General features: G+C 39.8%; 1 protein-coding gene across 7 annotated transcripts in view; it reads right to left on the minus strand.

Annotated features, from left to right (window-relative positions):
• The window catches only part of BIN1 (bridging integrator 1), a 189838-nt gene that overhangs the window by 95595 nt on the left and 75174 nt on the right, over nucleotides 1–19069 (minus strand). For all 7 annotated transcript variants that reach the window (XM_053698094.1, XM_053698098.1, XM_053698092.1 and 4 more), the window contains exons 3-4: nucleotides 10108–10162; nucleotides 9241–9335 (exon numbers count right to left, since the gene is read on the minus strand). In XM_053698094.1, the coding sequence (XP_053554069.1) occupies nucleotides 9241–9335; nucleotides 10108–10162 (150 nt within the window). The remainder of the gene's footprint in view (nucleotides 1–9240; nucleotides 9336–10107; nucleotides 10163–19069) is intronic.

Below are 19069 nucleotides of genomic sequence, written 5' to 3' on the forward strand. Positions count from 1 at the left end.
AACACCACCACATTTGTTTCTCTGTGGAGCCTGCTGTACAGAACCTGAAATCTTGCACTGCTACTAATTTCTGTTCATAATCCTTTTTTTTCTCCCTAGCAACCAGAGTATACTGTTGTGCTTATTCAGACCTTGTGTATATTTGTCTGCATACACTGTGTGGGTTTTTGAAACTCAAATTTTAACCATACAGTCACCTGTTTTATTGAGCTGCACATACAAGGACTCTTGGTCTCCTATCCTTAGGATACTGAATGTGTGGACACCTTGCTGCAGGCCACCACATTTGTTTCTCTGTGGAGCTTGCTGTATAGAACCTGAAATTTTGTACTGCTAATAATTTCTGTTCATAACCCTTTTCTCTCCCCAGCAACCAAAGTATTCTGTTATGTTTATTCTGACCTTGTGAATGTTTGTCTGTATACACTGTGTGGGTTTTTGAAACTTAAATCTTAGATTTTGACATTGTTCACACTGGCACTTAACCATACATACTATATTTCATTCAGTCCAGACATGCTCAGGGGTGCTGTTTCTTGCGAGATTTGACTGCCTGATTGTGATTTAGTGCCCCTGCTGGCGAGGTTCACAACTGAATCTTATCCAAGTTTAACACTGCTCCCAGATATTGCCCTTCTATCACTACCCATCTATCTCATATCTTTCATTGGTTTATGGAGAAATACCTAACTAACACACCAATGGCGAGTCGCAATAAAGCTAATGACCGCCGTCACAGGGCTACAAATGACCCTACTACACAAGGCCACAGTTCTGATTTTCCACTAGAAGGCGAATTATTAGATACACACCCCATTGTCAAACAAATTACCATGCTTTTCATGCCTAAAATTGACAACCTTCAAAGGGGAGTAGACACCCTAGCGGGTGAGGTTAAACAGTTTTCCACCAGGATGGGGGAGGCAGAGGGTAGAATTTCAGACCTGGAGGACTCTAATGTCACCACCACTCATAAGATAGAGCAGCTAGAGAGACAAACCGCAACCCTCCAATCAAAAATAGATGATCTAGAAAATAGATCGAGGCGCAATAACATGCGTCTCCTTGGCCTCCCCGAATCCATCAAACAAACCGATCTAATTCATTTCGTAGAAAACACTCTGCCGTCTCTGTTAAAACTTTCTCCTAAAGACTTAATTGGAGGAGTGGAGAGGGCACACAGAGTGGGCCTGGAAAGGGGGGGTCAGGACCCGGCACAACCCCGTCCCATAATGATAAAGTTCTTACATTTTCAGACCAAAACAGCCATCCTGAGAGCTTACAGGAAATTGCATGAGCTGGTGTTTGAGAATGCGAGATTGCTGTTGTTTCAGGATTACTCTGCGGATCTCATGAGACGCCGCAGAGAATTCGCGCCTCTCTGCTCTCGACTGCATAGGGAGGGCAGACAAGCGTATCTTTTATACCCTGCCAGACTCAAACTGGTCACCCCCAGGGGCCTTAGATTCTTTGATTCCCCAACAGCCGCCCAGGAGTTCCTTGATAACTATGAACCCCCTGTACGCAGCCCCACGCGTAGCCCAGTGAGACAGATGAGAGAAGGTGAGGGCTGAATGGCTCTGATAGATTCATATTTACTGTATTTAAACCCTTATACCTAATTACTACATCTACAATTTAACACTATGGCTGGAATGGTATTGACACTGATCCAGTTGACCGTATTACTACTGAGCCTCTCCCTGGGGAAAAATCTTGAGCGGGCTGGGGTCCCTGGTCCTAGTCCCCCTAGTGAGATGCGGGAGGGTGAGACGCAATGTAGGCCCCAGTTGAAGAATAGAGAGGGTCGACTAGGGTGCTTCCCCCTCACACAGTTCTGCATGAAATGTTTTGAACTTTTTGTTATACTTACCTCTTGGAAATCACCTCCATTCAGATTCCAGTATAAAGAACACTGTTTTTGTCTCAATATATTACCTACTTTCAATTATGTTAAAACTAAATCTCTGCCATGGAATCCAAGGGTAAAACTGTTCTATGAGGACCACTTTGAGTCCCTTGTTAGAGTTGCCGTGTTTGTACTTCTGTTATTTATGCATAAATCTAAAGGTAAATGTCCTTGTTGCAACACGCCACCTTTTAGTGGTTATGTTTTGAGTTGTGGGTTAGAATGGTTTTCAATGACAAACATATACTCTTTTTTACAGTGTAGCAGTCATGGTACACTAAGGGAGAAATTCCACTTGGCGAGGTCTGGCGAGGGATTGGTGTGCTGTGAGGCTGAACCGGGAGTCTTGCCACGCACCATGGGAGGTCACCAAAGTATGAGGTGTGAACTTCCTCTCCCCCTTTTTTTTTTTTTTTTTTTTTCCCTCCTCTCCTCTCCCCTCTCTTCCGTTCCCCCCCTTCCCTCCTTCATGATTATGCTCTTACCCTTTCTCTGATGTCTCTCTTTTGCACTTACTATGCTGTATGCACTGTACACCTCCTTGCCATCCATGTAGTCTCCACCTCAGGATCATTGATAGTAGTAAACATTTAATCTGTACTCTTGGAACGTAGGGGGAATTCATTCCCCCATCAAGAGAAAATCGATCCTAACACACCTCAGGAAAAAAAGAGCGGAGATTGTGTTTCTACAAGAGACACACCTCTCGGACTTGGAACACAGTAAACTACAGACTGACTGGGTGGGTAGAGTAGAGTATGCCTCATGCAAGTCAGCTAGCAGAGGAGTGGCCATACTCTTTGGTAAACAATTGAACTATGAAGTCCTGGAAACACTTAAAGACCCTGAAGGTAGATTCATTGTCGCAAAGATTCGCACCTCAGACAACATCTACACACTATGTAACATCTATGCCCCTAATCAAAAAGATAGGAAATTCTGGGACTCCATACTGACGACACTCATTCCCTTTCTAGGGACTCATATCATTCTAGGAGGGGATTTCAATTTGGCCCCAAACCCTCACTGTGATAGGCTTAAAGATCCCAACAGATGCACAGAGAGAAGCCTGCCTAGGGTATCAGATAAATTTGAGAGAGATGTGTTTGGGGGCTTATCCACCTCCCTTGATATCTCAGACATTTGGCGACAGCTTAATCCGGATGGTAGGGACTACACTTGCGTATCCCGGGCCACACCCTCTATGTCACGCATTGATCTCTTCATGATCTCAAACTCTCTAATCACCCGAGTCATCGATACTAAAATAGGCGAGATTATTGTCTCTGACCACGCCCCCATAGCTCTTTTTCTGGATATAACTCCCAGGGTTGGCAACAGACGCACTCTACGCTTCCCGAGATATCTTGTAACATCCCAGGAATTCCAAGCCTACCTAACGCATTGTTGGGATGATTACAAGGCAAATAATATCCAACACATACATACTCCAGAACTTTTCTGGACTACGGCCAAAGCGGTGCTCTCGGGTGATATTATCGCTTACCTAGCCCGGAGAAAGAAACAATGTCTAGAAAAGGTTGTTAACTTGAGGAACAACCTTGCAGAGGCCTACCGCGAATATTGTTCTACCCCCTCCAACGATTCCTACCATAAATATGTTGGTACCAAAACAGAATACGATGCGCTTCTGGCGCACCAGGCCTCGCAAGCGCTCCTCCGGACTCGCGGTAAATACTATCGCTATGGGGATAAATCCGGGAAGCTTTTGGCTACCCTAGTGAAGCTCAATAACTCCTCCAGACACATTGCTGCTTTAAGAGCGGGTGGCAGAGTGCTCAAAGACTCCAATCAAATAGCGGAGGCTTTTGCCTCCTATTACTCTACCCTTTACGCAAGTGAGCTCCCCTCGGGAAACGAAGTGAGAGACAGATTCTGGGAATCTGTTGAACTCCCAAAAATCTCAGAGGAGCAATTAAATAAACTGAATGCTCCGATAGCGAGGGATGAGGTTGAGAGAACCATCATGGCCATGTCTCTGGGCAAGGCGCCAGGTCCGGATGGATTGCCTATCGAATTTTATCGATTACTTAAGTCACAGGTCACTCCCTCTCTTGTGGATCTATTCTCTATCTACCTTAGAGAGGAGTCGGCACCCTCCCCAGAATTTGTATCGGCCTCCATCACTTTGATTCATAAAGAAGGGAAGGACTGCCTGTTACCCGAATCTTATAGACCGATATCCCTGCTAAACGCGGACTATAAGATCCTTACTAAATTGTTCGCCGAGAGACTTAAGTTCATACTACCCACTATCATCCATGAAGATCAGACTGGCTTCATGCATGCGCGCTCTTCAGTAGTTAACGTACGCAGGGTCCTACAGATAGCTCAACTCTTCTGGTCTGGCTCGAGGAAACAGGCGGAGACAGTTGACTCGGAGGCCTTCCTGCTGTCGCTTGACGCAGAGAAGGCCTTTGATCGGGTGGAATGGGACCACCTTCTTCACACTATGTCCCAAGCCAACTTCTCTGGTCCCTTTCTCACTCTCATCAAAAATCTCTACCACTCGCCCACGGCTAATGTGATTGTTAACAATGTCTTCTCGCCTGATTTCCAACTGCACAGGGGCACAAGACAGGGGTGCCCCCTGTCGCCCCTACTCTTTAATATAGCGTTAGAACCCCTGGCCGTTAAACTGCGGCAGACCTTCCCGGGTGTGGATATAGCAGGATCTCCACAGCATTTGGCACTATATGCCGATGATATGCTCCTCTTTGTGCAGGACCCTCAGAGACACCTGCCTAATATCATGAATGATCTTAAGAATTTTGGCCTATTCTCGGGTTATAGAATAAATGTACAAAAGTCGGAGATCCTTTGGCTAAATAGGAAATCCACCTCTGGGGTGAACTACCCCTTTACAATAGCCAAACATAATATTACCTACCTCGGTATTAAGATTTCAGCCAACCCCAATAGGCTATATGCTGACAACCTAACCCCCATATGTGCTAAACTACAAGCCCAAATGAACAGTTGGAGATCCCTACCATTGTCGTTGACGGGAAGAATTGCCCTGCTTAAAATGGTGGTGCTCCCCCGGGTTTTATACCCACTTCTAATGCTTCCCCTACTCTTGAGCAAAGCTGATCTCAAGCTTCTAAACTCTGCAACACGAGAGTTCATCTGGCAAGGGAAAAAATCACGGATCTCGAGGGAAAAACTTAATATGACATTCCTTAATGGAGGCTTAGCACTCCCTGATTTCCGGCTCTACAACTGGGCCGCTCTGATTCGTCTGGTAGTGGATTGGCAGGTAGGCACCCATCACTTCTGTCGTCCAGATCTGGAGCAGGCAGTGCTGGGGGATATTTCCCTGGCCTACCTTCCGCATCTTGCAAACATGAAGGCCTTGAAGAACCTGGGTCTCAACGCTCTATTCAGCGACCCCCTGAAGGCCTGGCTTCTTGCCCACAAATATCTAGGCAAAACCTGCCACGCTTCGCCTTATCTTCCTATCAGGAGTAACCCAGATTTTCCGACAGGATCTGATACCCTGCCTTTCAGGATTTGGGAGGCGAAGGGGATAAAATCTCTCAAGCCTCTCTTTGATCCGCTAACAAAAACTTTCACGACATTTGGGGCCCTACAGAGGGACTATGGCTTGCCAAGAACTCACTTTTATGCATTCCTCCAGATACGTCACTATGCTGGAACACTGGTCAGAGACACAACAGATTTTTGGGAGGGATCCCCTTTCCGCCTCACTCAATCACTATATGCCATGGGCAGGTTTTCTCTCTCAGAAATATATCAAATCCTATTGCAACACCACCTCCCAAAGTTACAACCATCTATACAGACAGGCTGGATTAGAGAGGGACTGGGAGAGACTACATGGGTGGAAATTAAGAATAGTATGGAAAAAACCAGGAAAGCAACCCTATCAGCCACGCTTAGAGAATCCCAAGTACGCTTCTTACATAGGGCATACTTCACACCCAGAGTTATGGCCAAGTGGATTCCCACCCACACAAATAAATGCTCTAAATGCTCACTAGATAACCCTAATCTACTCCACTATGTATGGGATTGCCCTCCGATCAGGCAATATTGGGGTAAAATCCAATTTTGGCTGAAACAAAAACTCCAGATACAGCTTGAGATACGCCCCGAAACTATCATATTCCTATGCTGGGATGACCGACACAAACAACATGACTCAGTACTGAGCTTAATCATGCTCGTGGCTAGGAAACACATATTGAAACACTGGATTAACAACATTGGCCCCTCATTTAAAGGCTTTAAGAACCTTTTACAATCCCAATTATTCATTGAGCAAATGGACGTCAGGATAGATGTACAGAACAGATTGGGCCTATTCTTACGTAAGTGGCGCAGATTAATCCTCACCTTTGAACTGGAAATACAGAGGCTCATTCTCAAGCCATTTAAAGACTCTGTGATTTTTATGGAAAGTACTTTAAGAGGTGACTGGGCTCACCTGCTTCAGGGGCATGGTTAGTGGCTTAGCTTTAGGCCCTGCATTGCGCTCCACACACACCCGCATCTCATCCTCCAAAGCACCGCGCTTACCCCTTTACACCACCTGCCTCCTCTTTCCCCCTTCCCCCCACCCCCCCCCTCTTTTTTTTTTTTTTTTTTTCTCCCTCTGCCAGGCCTCGACCTCGACCGGCCCCACAGTAGGGCCTTAAGTGGTTTAGTAGTAGTTTAGTTTATTTTTTCTTTTTTTAGCTATTAAGTTAGTGTATTTAGGAACGTTTTGGTTTATAAAAAAAATACTTTAAAATGCCTGGGGATGGCAGACACGTACAGAGGTAACTTTTATACTCACTCGTAGATCAATGGCTGACGGAAATGTCAATATGTATCAGAGAATAGCACTCCTCATGATTATGTTTACTCCTGCTATTGTTATATACTGTAATCTTACCTACTAATTGTAAACTGTACATTGAATCTATGTGTCCTCTGTGCGTTCTGTTTTTGCTCTCCCTAATAAAAAAATGATATTTAAAAAAAAAAAAAAAAAAATAGTATTCAAAACCTAGTTATGAATGACAGATAACATGGAACATTGTTTGGATGTGTCTATATTGTACTCCATTTGCATAACATCTCATATAGTAAGTCACAGACATATTAATGCAAGTTGATGACTAGTTTTGCACTAGCTCAGATGGCTTTTTAAGTGTAATTTATTGCATAATAAAAGCTGATAAATTAATTAAAAGTCTATGTTGTTTTAAGGCATTCGGTCTTCTATACACAAACATATATTTGTCATTTTCATTCCATTTATTTTGCCAAAACCCAACAATGAGTTAGATTACGAGTGGCGCACTATCATTTGTGCGTGAGTGATACAGGTTTTCACAGCCGTTAAATTCCGCTTGTATTATAAATTGAAAGTAAAGGTGAACGCATGAGCGCAATTACGATTTACGCTAGAATGATTACTGCAACTTCAGAGCTCTGGTAAATGGTTATGCTTGAACAAACATGTCTAAATATAGGGATGAAGCACTCTTAAAATTGCAAAGCTTCTGAAGCGTGATCATCGAACAATCAAGCGTTTCATTCAAAATAGTCAACAGGGTCGCAAGAAGCGTGTGGAAAAACCAAGGCGCAAAATAACTGCCCATGAACTGAGAAAAGTCAAGCGTGCAGCTGCCAAGATGCCACTTGCCACCAGTTTGGCCATATTTCAGAGTTGCAACATCACTGGAGTGCCCAAAAGCACAAGGTGTGCAATACTCAGAGACATGGCCAAGGTAAGAAAGGCTGAAAGACGACCACCACTGAACAAGACACACAAGCTGAAACGTCAAGACTGGGCCAAGAAATATCTCAAGACTGATTTTTCTAAGGTTTTATGGACTGATGAAATGAGAGTGAGTCTTGATGGGCCAGATGGATGGGACCGTGGCTGGATTGGTAAAGGGCAGAGAGCTCCAGTCCAACTCAGACGCCAGCAAGGTGGAGGTGGAGTACTGGTTTGGGCTGGTATCATCAAAGATGAGCTTGTGGGGCCTTTTTGGGTTGAGGATGGAGTCAAGCTCAAGTCCCAGTCCTACTGCCAGTTTCTGGAAGACACCTTCTTCAAGCAGTGGTACAGGAAGAAGTCTGCATCCTTCAAGAAAAACATGATTTTCATGCAGGACAATGCTCCATCACAAGCGTCCAAGTACTCCACAGCGTGGCTGGCAAGAAAGGGTATAAAAGAAGAAAATCTAATGACATGGCCTCCTTGTTCACCTGATCTGAACCCCATTGAGAACCTGTGGTCCATCATCAAATGTGAGATTTACAAGGAGGGAAAACAGTACACCTCTCTGAACAGTGTCTGGGAGGCTGTGGTTGCTGCTGCACGCAATGTTAATGGTGAACAGATCAAAACACTGACAGAATCCATGGATGGCAGGCTTTTGAGTGTCCTTGCAAAGAAAGGTGGCTATATTGGTCACTGATTTGTTTTTGTTTTGTTTTTGAATGTCAGAAATGTATATTTGTGAATGTTGAGATGTTATATTGGTTTCACTGGTAAAAATAAATAATTGAAATAGGTATATATTTGTTTTTTGTTAAGTTGCCTAATAATTATGCACAGTAATAGTCACCTGCACACACATATATCCCCCTAAAAAAGCTATAACTAAAAACAAACTAAAAACTACTTCCAAAACTATTCAGCTTTGATATTAATGAGTTTTTTGGGTTCATTGAGAACATGGTTGTTGTTCAATAATAAAATGAATCCTCAAAAATACAACTTGCCTAATAATTCTGCACTCCCTGTATATATATATATATATATACACACACACACATACACTATATATATATGTGTATATCTCTATACCTATATATAATCATGTATACATATAAAGGTATAAATATATATTTGTGCAAAAATCCATCAGATATATATTTTAATATATCTATAAGAATAAATAGAACAGATTCTGCTATGTGCAGAACATTAAATTCTGCAATATTATCTTATGTTGCGCTTTTAAATAACCAGTTTTTTTCAACTTTTTTGGCTCCATTAAAATCAATGGGGGAATTAAATTTTGCGTTTTCAATTTCTCAAAGTCTATTTGTTACCACGACTTTGTGAACGCAAGAGCACAAACCTTTTACTTTCAACTTGTAATACGAGTGTAAATCTCCTAGCACAAAAAAATTACTTTTCGTGGTTTTAATGCTTGAACAAGCGCAAACTACTGCTCCACTTGTAATCTGGCCCAATGTTAGCGATTTATACAGCAAAAGTAACAATTACATTTGTGTATATCTTCAGAAGAAACATAAAGTTACCCTTATCATAAACCACTCACCTCGGCTATCTTGTTTGTCTCATCTCTCCCAGGCCATTCCGGTTCATACACCTCTTGCAAACATTCACCAAGCTTCTTTGAGGCTTCATGCATAGCTGAAATGGACAGAGAATTGGTCTAGTAAGATACCTTTTTTATCTTTATATTTTTATTTAAAGCCTAAAAATAGAAGATAAAAACAGACCTGCTATATTTCAATGTACCATGAAAAAAAGTAACCTTTGTCAAGAATAAATATTAAAAAAATTACATGCTCTAATTAGTTAACTTTAAGGGTTAAACTCGCAGTAGAAGTGCCGCTCAGGATTCGCGGAACCTACTGCTGTGCCAATCAGCATCACTAGTCACAGGACTCAGGTGTGCAACTCAGATGAAATAGTATTTTTTTTACTATTATGGCCCTAATATTAAATATTTTATTTTTCAAAAAATAAGGGTGTGTTTAGGGTAATATATCAGGAACGGGATTGCCCAGGTCACCAAAAGAGATCCAACTCACTATAATATTCTACAATAGGTTTCTCCACTTGCTACTAATTATACAATCCTTCTAAGATACAAAGATACTTGATGGCTCTTTCTGTAACATTTTCATCTGCATTACCTTTGACTGAATAATACATATTAACCATTTCTCTATGCAGTGACTTTATAGTGTAGCCTCATATGAAAGTATTGAGAACAAGCATTTGTATTTGTTTTTATTTTTAGTCAGGTACAATTTTAAGCAGAATTTTAACAGCCACAATGCAATGCTTTATACATCACAAGGTATCTCATGTAACTTAGTACATATAAGCCTTGTTTATTTAATTAAACTGCTCTCTAAAATGTATTAAGTATTTATTAGGAACATAATGTACTTACCTTTTACTGAAGCCAGATATGTCCTCAGATCCTTCTGAAGTTTGCTCCCTTCCGTCTGTAATTATAGTAGAGGAGTATGACATTAAGATCATCCAGATACTTTAGATACATTGCAAATATGGCACAATTGAGATACTCCTGCCATTCCAGAACATATATTTTTACTATTCACTGTCATTAATATTCAACTGTATTCTTCCCAAGAACATTACAACATGGTTTGTAGTTAAAAAGCTAAAACTGTTAACATCACATCAATGTAAAAAAGGTTGGAGGGGAAAGCATAGAATACATCACTTTTTAGTCACCTGTATGATACAAAATGTAGATAACTGAAAAGTTATGTTAGCTGTAGGGGTCGATTTATTAAGCAGCGGACGGTGCATCGAAGCCCCATTGTTTCAGGTCCGCCTGAAATGGAAATTAGGAAGTAGCGGTTGTAAGACTGCTTCTCCTTAACTTCTCTGCAACCTTTTATGTGGCGGACTGAAATCATTCCGATCCGATACAATCGGGATGATTGACGGACCTTGCTAGCGGCTGATTAGCCGCCAGTGAGCAGGGGGCTTGTGCAATATTAAATACGCTGTTGGCATTTAAGGATGTTGAGTGAACATGATTCGCTACAGCAGATAATCACGGCTCAACAATTAATAAATCAACCCCAAAGACTGAGTTACAAAATGTATTTTTGTTGTTTTGTTTTTTCAATTCTGTGAGTCCACTAAATGCCAAGAAAAGCCCCATCCTTTTCTGCTCTGTCTGAACTTAATTTATATTAATTCCAGCTAGATGTGTTTTTTTATTTGTAACATCCGTTTTCTTAATAATTTTTTAATAATTAAAATATTTCAAAAATATTAACTATGATTTTCGTTTCAGTTTTAGTGTGGGACAAATAACTGCAACTTTTCCAAGGGTGGGATATAGAATGTATTTCTGTGAGTTCTCAACTCATGGCATGAAATGGATGAAACCACAGACACAAGCTTACTATAGCACCTAGCTGAACTCTCCATAACCTCTTTTTAATGTATACTAACCATTCCAAAGACTGGCCAGCAGCTAAAGGAGGACAGGTTTAGGGCTGTGTGTTTAATAGCAGCATGCTTGTTTCTCTAGTTTATTGGGGTTCCACCTTACAGCACTAGGTTACGGAGCAAGAATCCTTGTTTTATAATGCAAAATGTAGTGTGATTGTATACAATAAAACCAATAGGTGGAGGATGAAATTGAAGTGCCTGATCACTACAGCACTAATGAGGAAAATACACAGCACCCTGCAACATGGTTTATTTCACATTCACTAAATTTGATCATATGATTTCTAACATCCATCAAGAAACTCCCTACCTGTAGGTCTTAGATGTTGGCCACATTTTTCTGTATAGTAAAAGGGGGAATTGAAAAACCATAGAAACCATTTCACAAGAATTAAAATAATCTGCTCACACAGTAAACTAAAGGAGATTTGTTTTATTTATTTATTTTCCTTGACAGAGAGGACAGACTTATTTTTAACAAGTAATTGTATTATGGCTGCTGTGCCGATGAAGACTGACACCAACCAAAGTGGGGCCCTGCAGTTGGTATTTTTCATTATTGACCCATATTTATACCCAAAGTTATGGAGGGCAGTCTGGTTATTGGTCTTTCCGCAATATATGTGAATATAGAATAAAATACATATGCACTTTCCACATGTATTAACTTAAGTGTATCATCTAAGGTTAAAGAACCCTTGAGTGCTCCATTTAACCAAAAAGTATTTAAAAGGGACACTAAAAGAAAAAAAATTCATGATTAAGATCAAAAATACAATTTTAAACTATTTAATTTGTTACTTCTATAATCTAATTTGCTTCTGTCTCATGTACTACTTGTAGCTGGCTGCTGATTGGTGGCTGCACATAAATTCCTTTTCGTCACTGGTTCACTCAATGTGTTCCGTTCTCTCCCAGTAGTGCTAATCTTTAAACAAAAAGGATACCAAGAGAATGAAGCAAATAAGATAGCAGAAGTAAATTAGAATTTTATTTAAAATCATATGTTCTATGAAAATAATATTGGAGTTTTATGCCCATGAAATGTATTTCATAAAAAGCTTTAAAAGTATTGCATATAAACAATGTAATAAAGATGCTTTCCTTGTTATTTTTTTCTTATATACAGTTTTGCAATTCCCCCAAATGTTTTGCAGTTAAAGGGACAGTCTAGTCCAAAATAAACTTTCATGATTCAGATAGGGCATGTCATTTTAAACAATTTTCCAATTTACTTTTATCACCAATTTTGCTTTGTTCTCTTGGTATTCTTAATTGAAAGCTTAACCTAGGAGGTTCATATGCTAATTTCTTAGACCTTGAAGGCCGCCTCTTAAGAATGCATTTTAACAGTTTTTCACCACTAGAGGGTGTTAGTTCACGTATTTCATATAGATACCACTGTGCTCGTGCACGTGAAGTTATCTGGGAGCAGGCACTGATTAGCTAAACTGCAAGTCTGTCAAAAGAACTAAAAAAAGGGGCAGTTTGCAGAGGTTCAGATACAAGATAATCACAGAGGTAAAAAATATATAAATATAACTGTGTTTGGTTATGCAAAACTGGGGAATGGGTAAAAAAGGGATTATCTATCTTTTAAAACAATAACAATTCTGGACGTGTAGACTGTCCCTTTAATTAATCTTCCTTAGACTTAGTCTGTACTTCTCGCTGAGGCCAGTATATCCTCTCTGGTATTTGAAGACCATGGATTTTAGGAATGCATCCATACTTTGCTGACACACAGTAAGCCATATAAGCATATTGTTATAAGGAATTTTCAAGTTTATAATACACTCATGCTATCAGCAAATCACTGATTTGAGTAAAAGTGATGGTGACTGGGCAAAAGACTGGCAGTCACTTTCATGCTATCTATTTGTTTAAATACATTTTCCTTAACTCATGAGAATGTCATTGTATCTAGGGATGGGAGTCACTATATTCATATAAAATCACTGTGATACATATAAACGGCTTTATCTGTGCACTGTGATGATTACATTTAGTTTACTGATCAAGTAGGTATAGAAAGTAAAGGGGCATTTTACAGAGGTGGAGTCTCTAATAAAACAAAATCATTAACATCTCTCTATATATTGCAGTAACTTTTTTAATAATAATGAATTATTAACAGCACAGGATGAAAATGAACCTCTTTCATAAGCAAAATAACAAGAAAGTTAGCATTAAACTTTCATGATTCAGATAGCACATGCTGCTTTCTATGACAAAGCGGTTGCGCAAATTACTCATGATCTCAAATTGAAGGGTAGTAGGTTCAGGACACTTTGTCCTATTGCTGCCGTTTACCACACTCCTCCCTATATTTCCTGGCTTATTCAGATCTTAGAGTGGGGATCTTCTACAGGAATCAATCGGGCTCTGAAAATATCTGAAGGGAACAAGCGGCTGCTTACTTCCGGATTCGGATCCTCACAAAGAATACAAATGCACATACCTACCAACCATCAACATCCCCACCTGTATTGCCTAAATGTTACCTTGCAAATAATACCTATGTTAATAGCGCTGCAGAATCTGTTGGTGCTCTACAAATAACTGATAATAATAATAATCTCATATCCTACACCAGAATGCCATGCCTCCATATCATTCTGATTTCCCACGGAAAAATGTTGGAAGTTATGGACAATTTATATATATATTTTCATACATATTAGCCTGTGTTGGTTTTCTTCTTGTGTTACCAATACCAACTCTGAAAAATGCATTCTAATAAATATTTTGGGCTAGATTACAAGTTAAGCGCAAAATATCGCTTCTGTGAAAGCGATATTTGCGCTCAACTTAGTAATACCAGTGCACGCAAATATGAGGTGCACAGAAGCATTGCGGTCACGAGAGTCTGCTTCCATAGTCTGCAATGGGAATCTCGTTCTCCTGCAATGAGACACAGCATGAGAACTAGCGCAGTGAAGGGGGTAAGACGTGCAGCAAATATAAATATATAAGTATATGAATATATACATAAATATTTATGTGTTAATATGTGTATATACACATATTAACACACAAATATATACAGTCATGGCCCAAAATATTGGCAGCCCTGCATTTCTGTCAGATAATGCACCACTTCGCCCAGAAAATTGTTGCAATTACAAATGTTTAGGCATTCTCATGTTTATTTCTTTTAATTGTATTGGCTATTTTATATCTTTAGTGGATTCTTACAATCCTTTTGTGTATTAACTTTAATTGGTATACTATCAAGGGTTAAATCTTTGCAGTCCTTACAAGGCAAACTAAGTTATGAGATGGTAATGTGCGTCTTCTTGTTAACCAATAGCAGTGTTTTTTTTAGAGTATTCTAGATTGTCGAAGTGCACTCATGTTAGGTTATGAATACGGCTGAACGCCAAAACACTTAAGCCTTCTGTGCTGTGCATCCTATCCTTTTTCTATTTACTGTTGGCTGCTGCCATCATTTTTAACCAATTTATTAAATGTGAAGTTTTATATTATGAGCTGAGAGTTTTTTCGTCTTTACATGTATATTAATATGTGTATAATACACGTATTAACACAAATATATACAGTCATGGCCAAAAATATTGGCAGCCCTGCATTGCTGTCAGATAATGCACCACTTCGCCCAGAAAATTGTTGCAATTACAAATTGCATTCCCATGTTAATTTATTTTGTTTGTATTGGTATGACACAAAAAAGTGGAGGGAAAAAAGCCAAACCTGACACATTCCACGCAAAACTCAACTTTCTCAAAATTGTAAGAAATAATTGCATTCCAAGTTTGTGATGCTCCTGTAATTTGTAATTAAACTCACCTGTATCAATTAACACGGACTGACATTATAGAAAATCACACTGGCAACCAGTTAAAATGGTGAATAAATGTTGTGTGTCTCTGTGTGCCACACTGAGCATGGAGAAGAGAAATAGAAGCAAAGAATTGTCTGAGGATTTGAGAACAAAAATTGTGGAAAAGCATGGACAATCTCAAGGTTACAAGTCCATCTCCAGAGATCTTAATGTTCACAACATTGTCAAGAAGATTACAGCCCAAGGCACTGTTGCTAATGCTAATCTCCTGGGGTTGAAAGAGAAAAATTGGATTTATTGAATGGTGGATAAAGAACCTCTATCAACTTCCAGACAAATTCAAGCAGACCTTCAGGCACAGTGTACAAATGTGTCAGCTCGCACTATATGTCGACATCTGAATGAAAAGAGATGCTATGGTAGGAGACCCAAGAGGATCCCACTGTTGACACAGAAAAATAAAAAAGCCAGAATGGAGTTTGCCAAAATCTACCTAAGGAAGCCAAAATCCTTTTGGGAGAATGTGCTGTGAACAGATGAAACAAAATTAGCTTTTTGGTAAAGCCAATCATTCTACTGTTTTCAGAAAAAGAAATGAGGCTTTTAAAGAAAAGAATACAGTCCCTACAGTCAAACATGGTGGAGGTTCACTAATGTTTTGGGGTTGCTTTGCTGCTTCAGGCACTGGATGTCTTGACTGCGTGCATGGCATTATGAAATCTGAAGACTACCAAAGAATTTTGTGGTGCAATGTAGGGCCCAGTGTCAGAAAGGTGGGTCTCCATCAGAAATCATGGGTCTTACAGCAGGACAATGATCCAAAGCACATGTCAAAAAGCACCCAGAAATGGTTTAAGACAAAGCGCTAGAGAGTACTGAACTGGCCAGCAATGAGTCCAGATCTCATTCTTCTAGAGCACCTGTGGACAGATCTCAAAACAGTTGGGAAAAGGAACCCTTCCAATCTGAGAGACCTGGAACAGTTGGCAGAAAAAGAGTGGTCCAAAATTCCAGTATAGAGGTGTAAGAAATTCATTAATGGTAACAGGAAGCAATTAATTTCAGTTATTTTTTTCAAGGGGTGCGCTACCAAATATTAAATTGAGGGTGCCAATAATTTTGTCTAGTCCATTCTGTCCAGTTCATTTATGCAGTTTTGGGGCTTTAAAGTTGGTGGGTGTGGGGTGTTAGAAAAAAAAGCACTGAAAACTGCTGTTACATTGTGGCCTATAGGAACTGTGTGTTCCCAGTAAATATATATGTATATGCTTATATACATACATATGTATGTGTTAATATGTGTATATACACATATTAATACATAAATATATATGTATATAATCATATACATATATATTTATAAATGCTGCCCATCGCTGCGCGACTTACCCTTTCTTCGCAAGGTTCTGGTACTGCAAACTAGAGTGCAAATACCGCTTTCTAGAAATCGATATTTAGCGCTCCATTTGTAATCTGGTCCATAATATGTTAAATAATAATCTTCCATTTCTATTAGGTTTTTTTATTTAATGCTGAAAATAAAATATGAACTTTCTGTATGAATACAAATAATAATAAAAAAATCTTGTAAAACCTTCACCTACAATCCATTTTAATCCTATCCTTGCTGTGTTTAGAAGTAATTAGATTACGGTTGCTAGGGAGTAGAATTAAGAGTTACAGTCAGCTTCTGCACTTTTAAAAACATTACCAAATATGTGCTCTTAAGTCACTTCTTAATCCTTTATCTCTTGATATCCGCTTTTTATACAGCCTGTCTCACTAGAAATTTTCTCCCATACATAAATATGAACAGATGTGCTTGAGATGCAAAAGAAATACACTTACTATGTACTTTAATGAAATATATACATCAATCGGATCTCTCTAGCAATTGTTGAATGAGTTAATATTTACAAGCTCAAAACGAAAGAAATAGAAAGAACAGAGCAGAACATTCAAGACAGGCCAGCAAAACCTCTGATGATAGACTCTATTTCTTATATAGGAATATGTTTATGCTACTGCGCACTGAAAAGGTAAAAAGTGTACGGCTTTTGGGAAAAGTGCCCTTTGACAAGATCCAATTCCACCTTTTCCTGAAATCATGCATACAACATGAATGGCACTGACAATCTTTAACTAGACATCAACTAATAATTAGCTAGAGATCTAAGTCTATAGTTTCATGTACAAAGAGAAACTTCCAATTTAAATTTGGTTTAGGGACATCAAATAATATCTCTATAATAAAAGAATAGGGTCCCGATGTTCAAAAGAATCCCCGGTCAGCCAAGAAATGCTTGTAAATCAGATCTCCCAACTGCCCATATTTGAGAGGGACAGTCCCTGATTCTGAGATCTGTCCCTCTGAGACAGCCATATGTTCCTCTTTACAAAATTTCCCTTAGCCCCACCCACAAAACAAACAGAAACACCCACAAACTGCCCTGACATACCTACAATCCACCCAGAAACACTCACAATCTTGCCCACTAATCACCCATGATAGATATATATACACACACATATACATACATACATACATACACACACATACACACATATATAGAATACATTTAGCAATACTTAAAATATGTATCCGTATATACAATGGATATCTATCTCCTGTCATATTTTAAAATAAATAGAACATTTTCTTCTATGTGAAGAACATAGGAATATAAAGTATCCCTAAGCACACCTTCAGTTTAAGTGCAGTATTGGGTTAGGCTTTTGTACCATGCTCCATAAAAGTCTATGGGTAGACAGAGTTAGCACGGTCGCAATATCCAAAGTCCTGTACTTTCAACTTGTAATATGCGTGCTAAGCTGGCTACACACATTTTTGTGACAGAGTCTTCTAGGACCATGTATACATCAGTCAGAGGTTACAAGGAGCAGTTTATCCCAATTGTTAAGGGGCTGAGTTCTTAGGGCAGCCAACATACCTGCTCCGGGATAATTAGGCCCACAGCTATATAGGAGCTCTAAGAGAGCATGGAGGTGTCTCAGTACCAGGCTATGCTGGGATGGAGTACTTGGAATTTTGTAAAGTAGCTGCCTGCAAAGCTAAAGGATTGGTGAAACAATGTTCTGAAACCGCTGCTTATGTTTTTCACTGGAAGCCAGGGTAGCTGGACCAGTATCTGTAGTGAGGGAAATCTACTGTTACTTAAATTTAAAGGGGAAGTGTACCCTGATGTTGGAGAGAGACTTTTTTTTTAATAAAATAAAATTGCACATAAAGTACAGTTGCCTGGCTGTCCTGACTGTTTGCAGTGGCCTTACCACAAAGTGGTGTCAGAAGTGGGATTTGTTGTTGCACCGCCTCCACTATCAAAGGAGCCTTAAAAAAGTTACAGAACCCACAAATGGAGGCTATTGTGAAGGCCCTGCTACAGGCTACTACTGTGCAGCAAGAGACAAACTGGTAAACTACAGCTGCTGTAGTAGTCCAGCACAAAACTAACAGGCTCATAGCTGTGCAAATCAGAGCTTTGAGTGAGACACAGAAAGAGATCCTGGAATGCTTTACTACCCATTGAGTACCCACCCAAGCAGAAGAGTGAGCAGGATACGGGCGAGCAGCTGTCTGCAGAAAATGACCAGATGATTATGTGGAGACCTACCTGCTGGCATTTGAACAAGCCACATGTGAAGCCTAAAATCCAGAGCATTGTGTAGATATTATTGCTCCTTTCCTCCTTGGAGAAGCACAAAAAGCTTATTTTGACCTGGAAGAGAACTAAAGGCTGACAGTGACTGTAAGATTGCAGCTTTTTTTCTAAATGATGATTTAATGAAGGAAAGGCACCCAGATTGCAGATGTTCGACCTAATTAATCTGGCCAAAAAATGGCTCAAATTGGAGAGCCAAACTTCTGCGCAGATCGTGGAGACCTCGATGCTAGACAGATATTTCAGAGAACTTCCCCATGGCCTTTGTGAATGGGTCAGTTAAGTAAACCTCACAACTTACGATAGTATGGTAGCTCAAGCAGAATAATATCTGTCTGCAAAGGACTTTGAAAAATCTTCTTCTAACACTTGATTCTGAGGCTAAGGCCCAAAAGGATAAGCCTGAAGCGGAGTCTGGATAGGGAATGTGTTTG

Source organism: Bombina bombina, chromosome 1 (genome assembly GCF_027579735.1).
Source record: "Bombina bombina isolate aBomBom1 chromosome 1, aBomBom1.pri, whole genome shotgun sequence".
In the NCBI taxonomy this organism is placed as follows: Eukaryota; Metazoa; Chordata; class Amphibia; order Anura; family Bombinatoridae; genus Bombina; species Bombina bombina.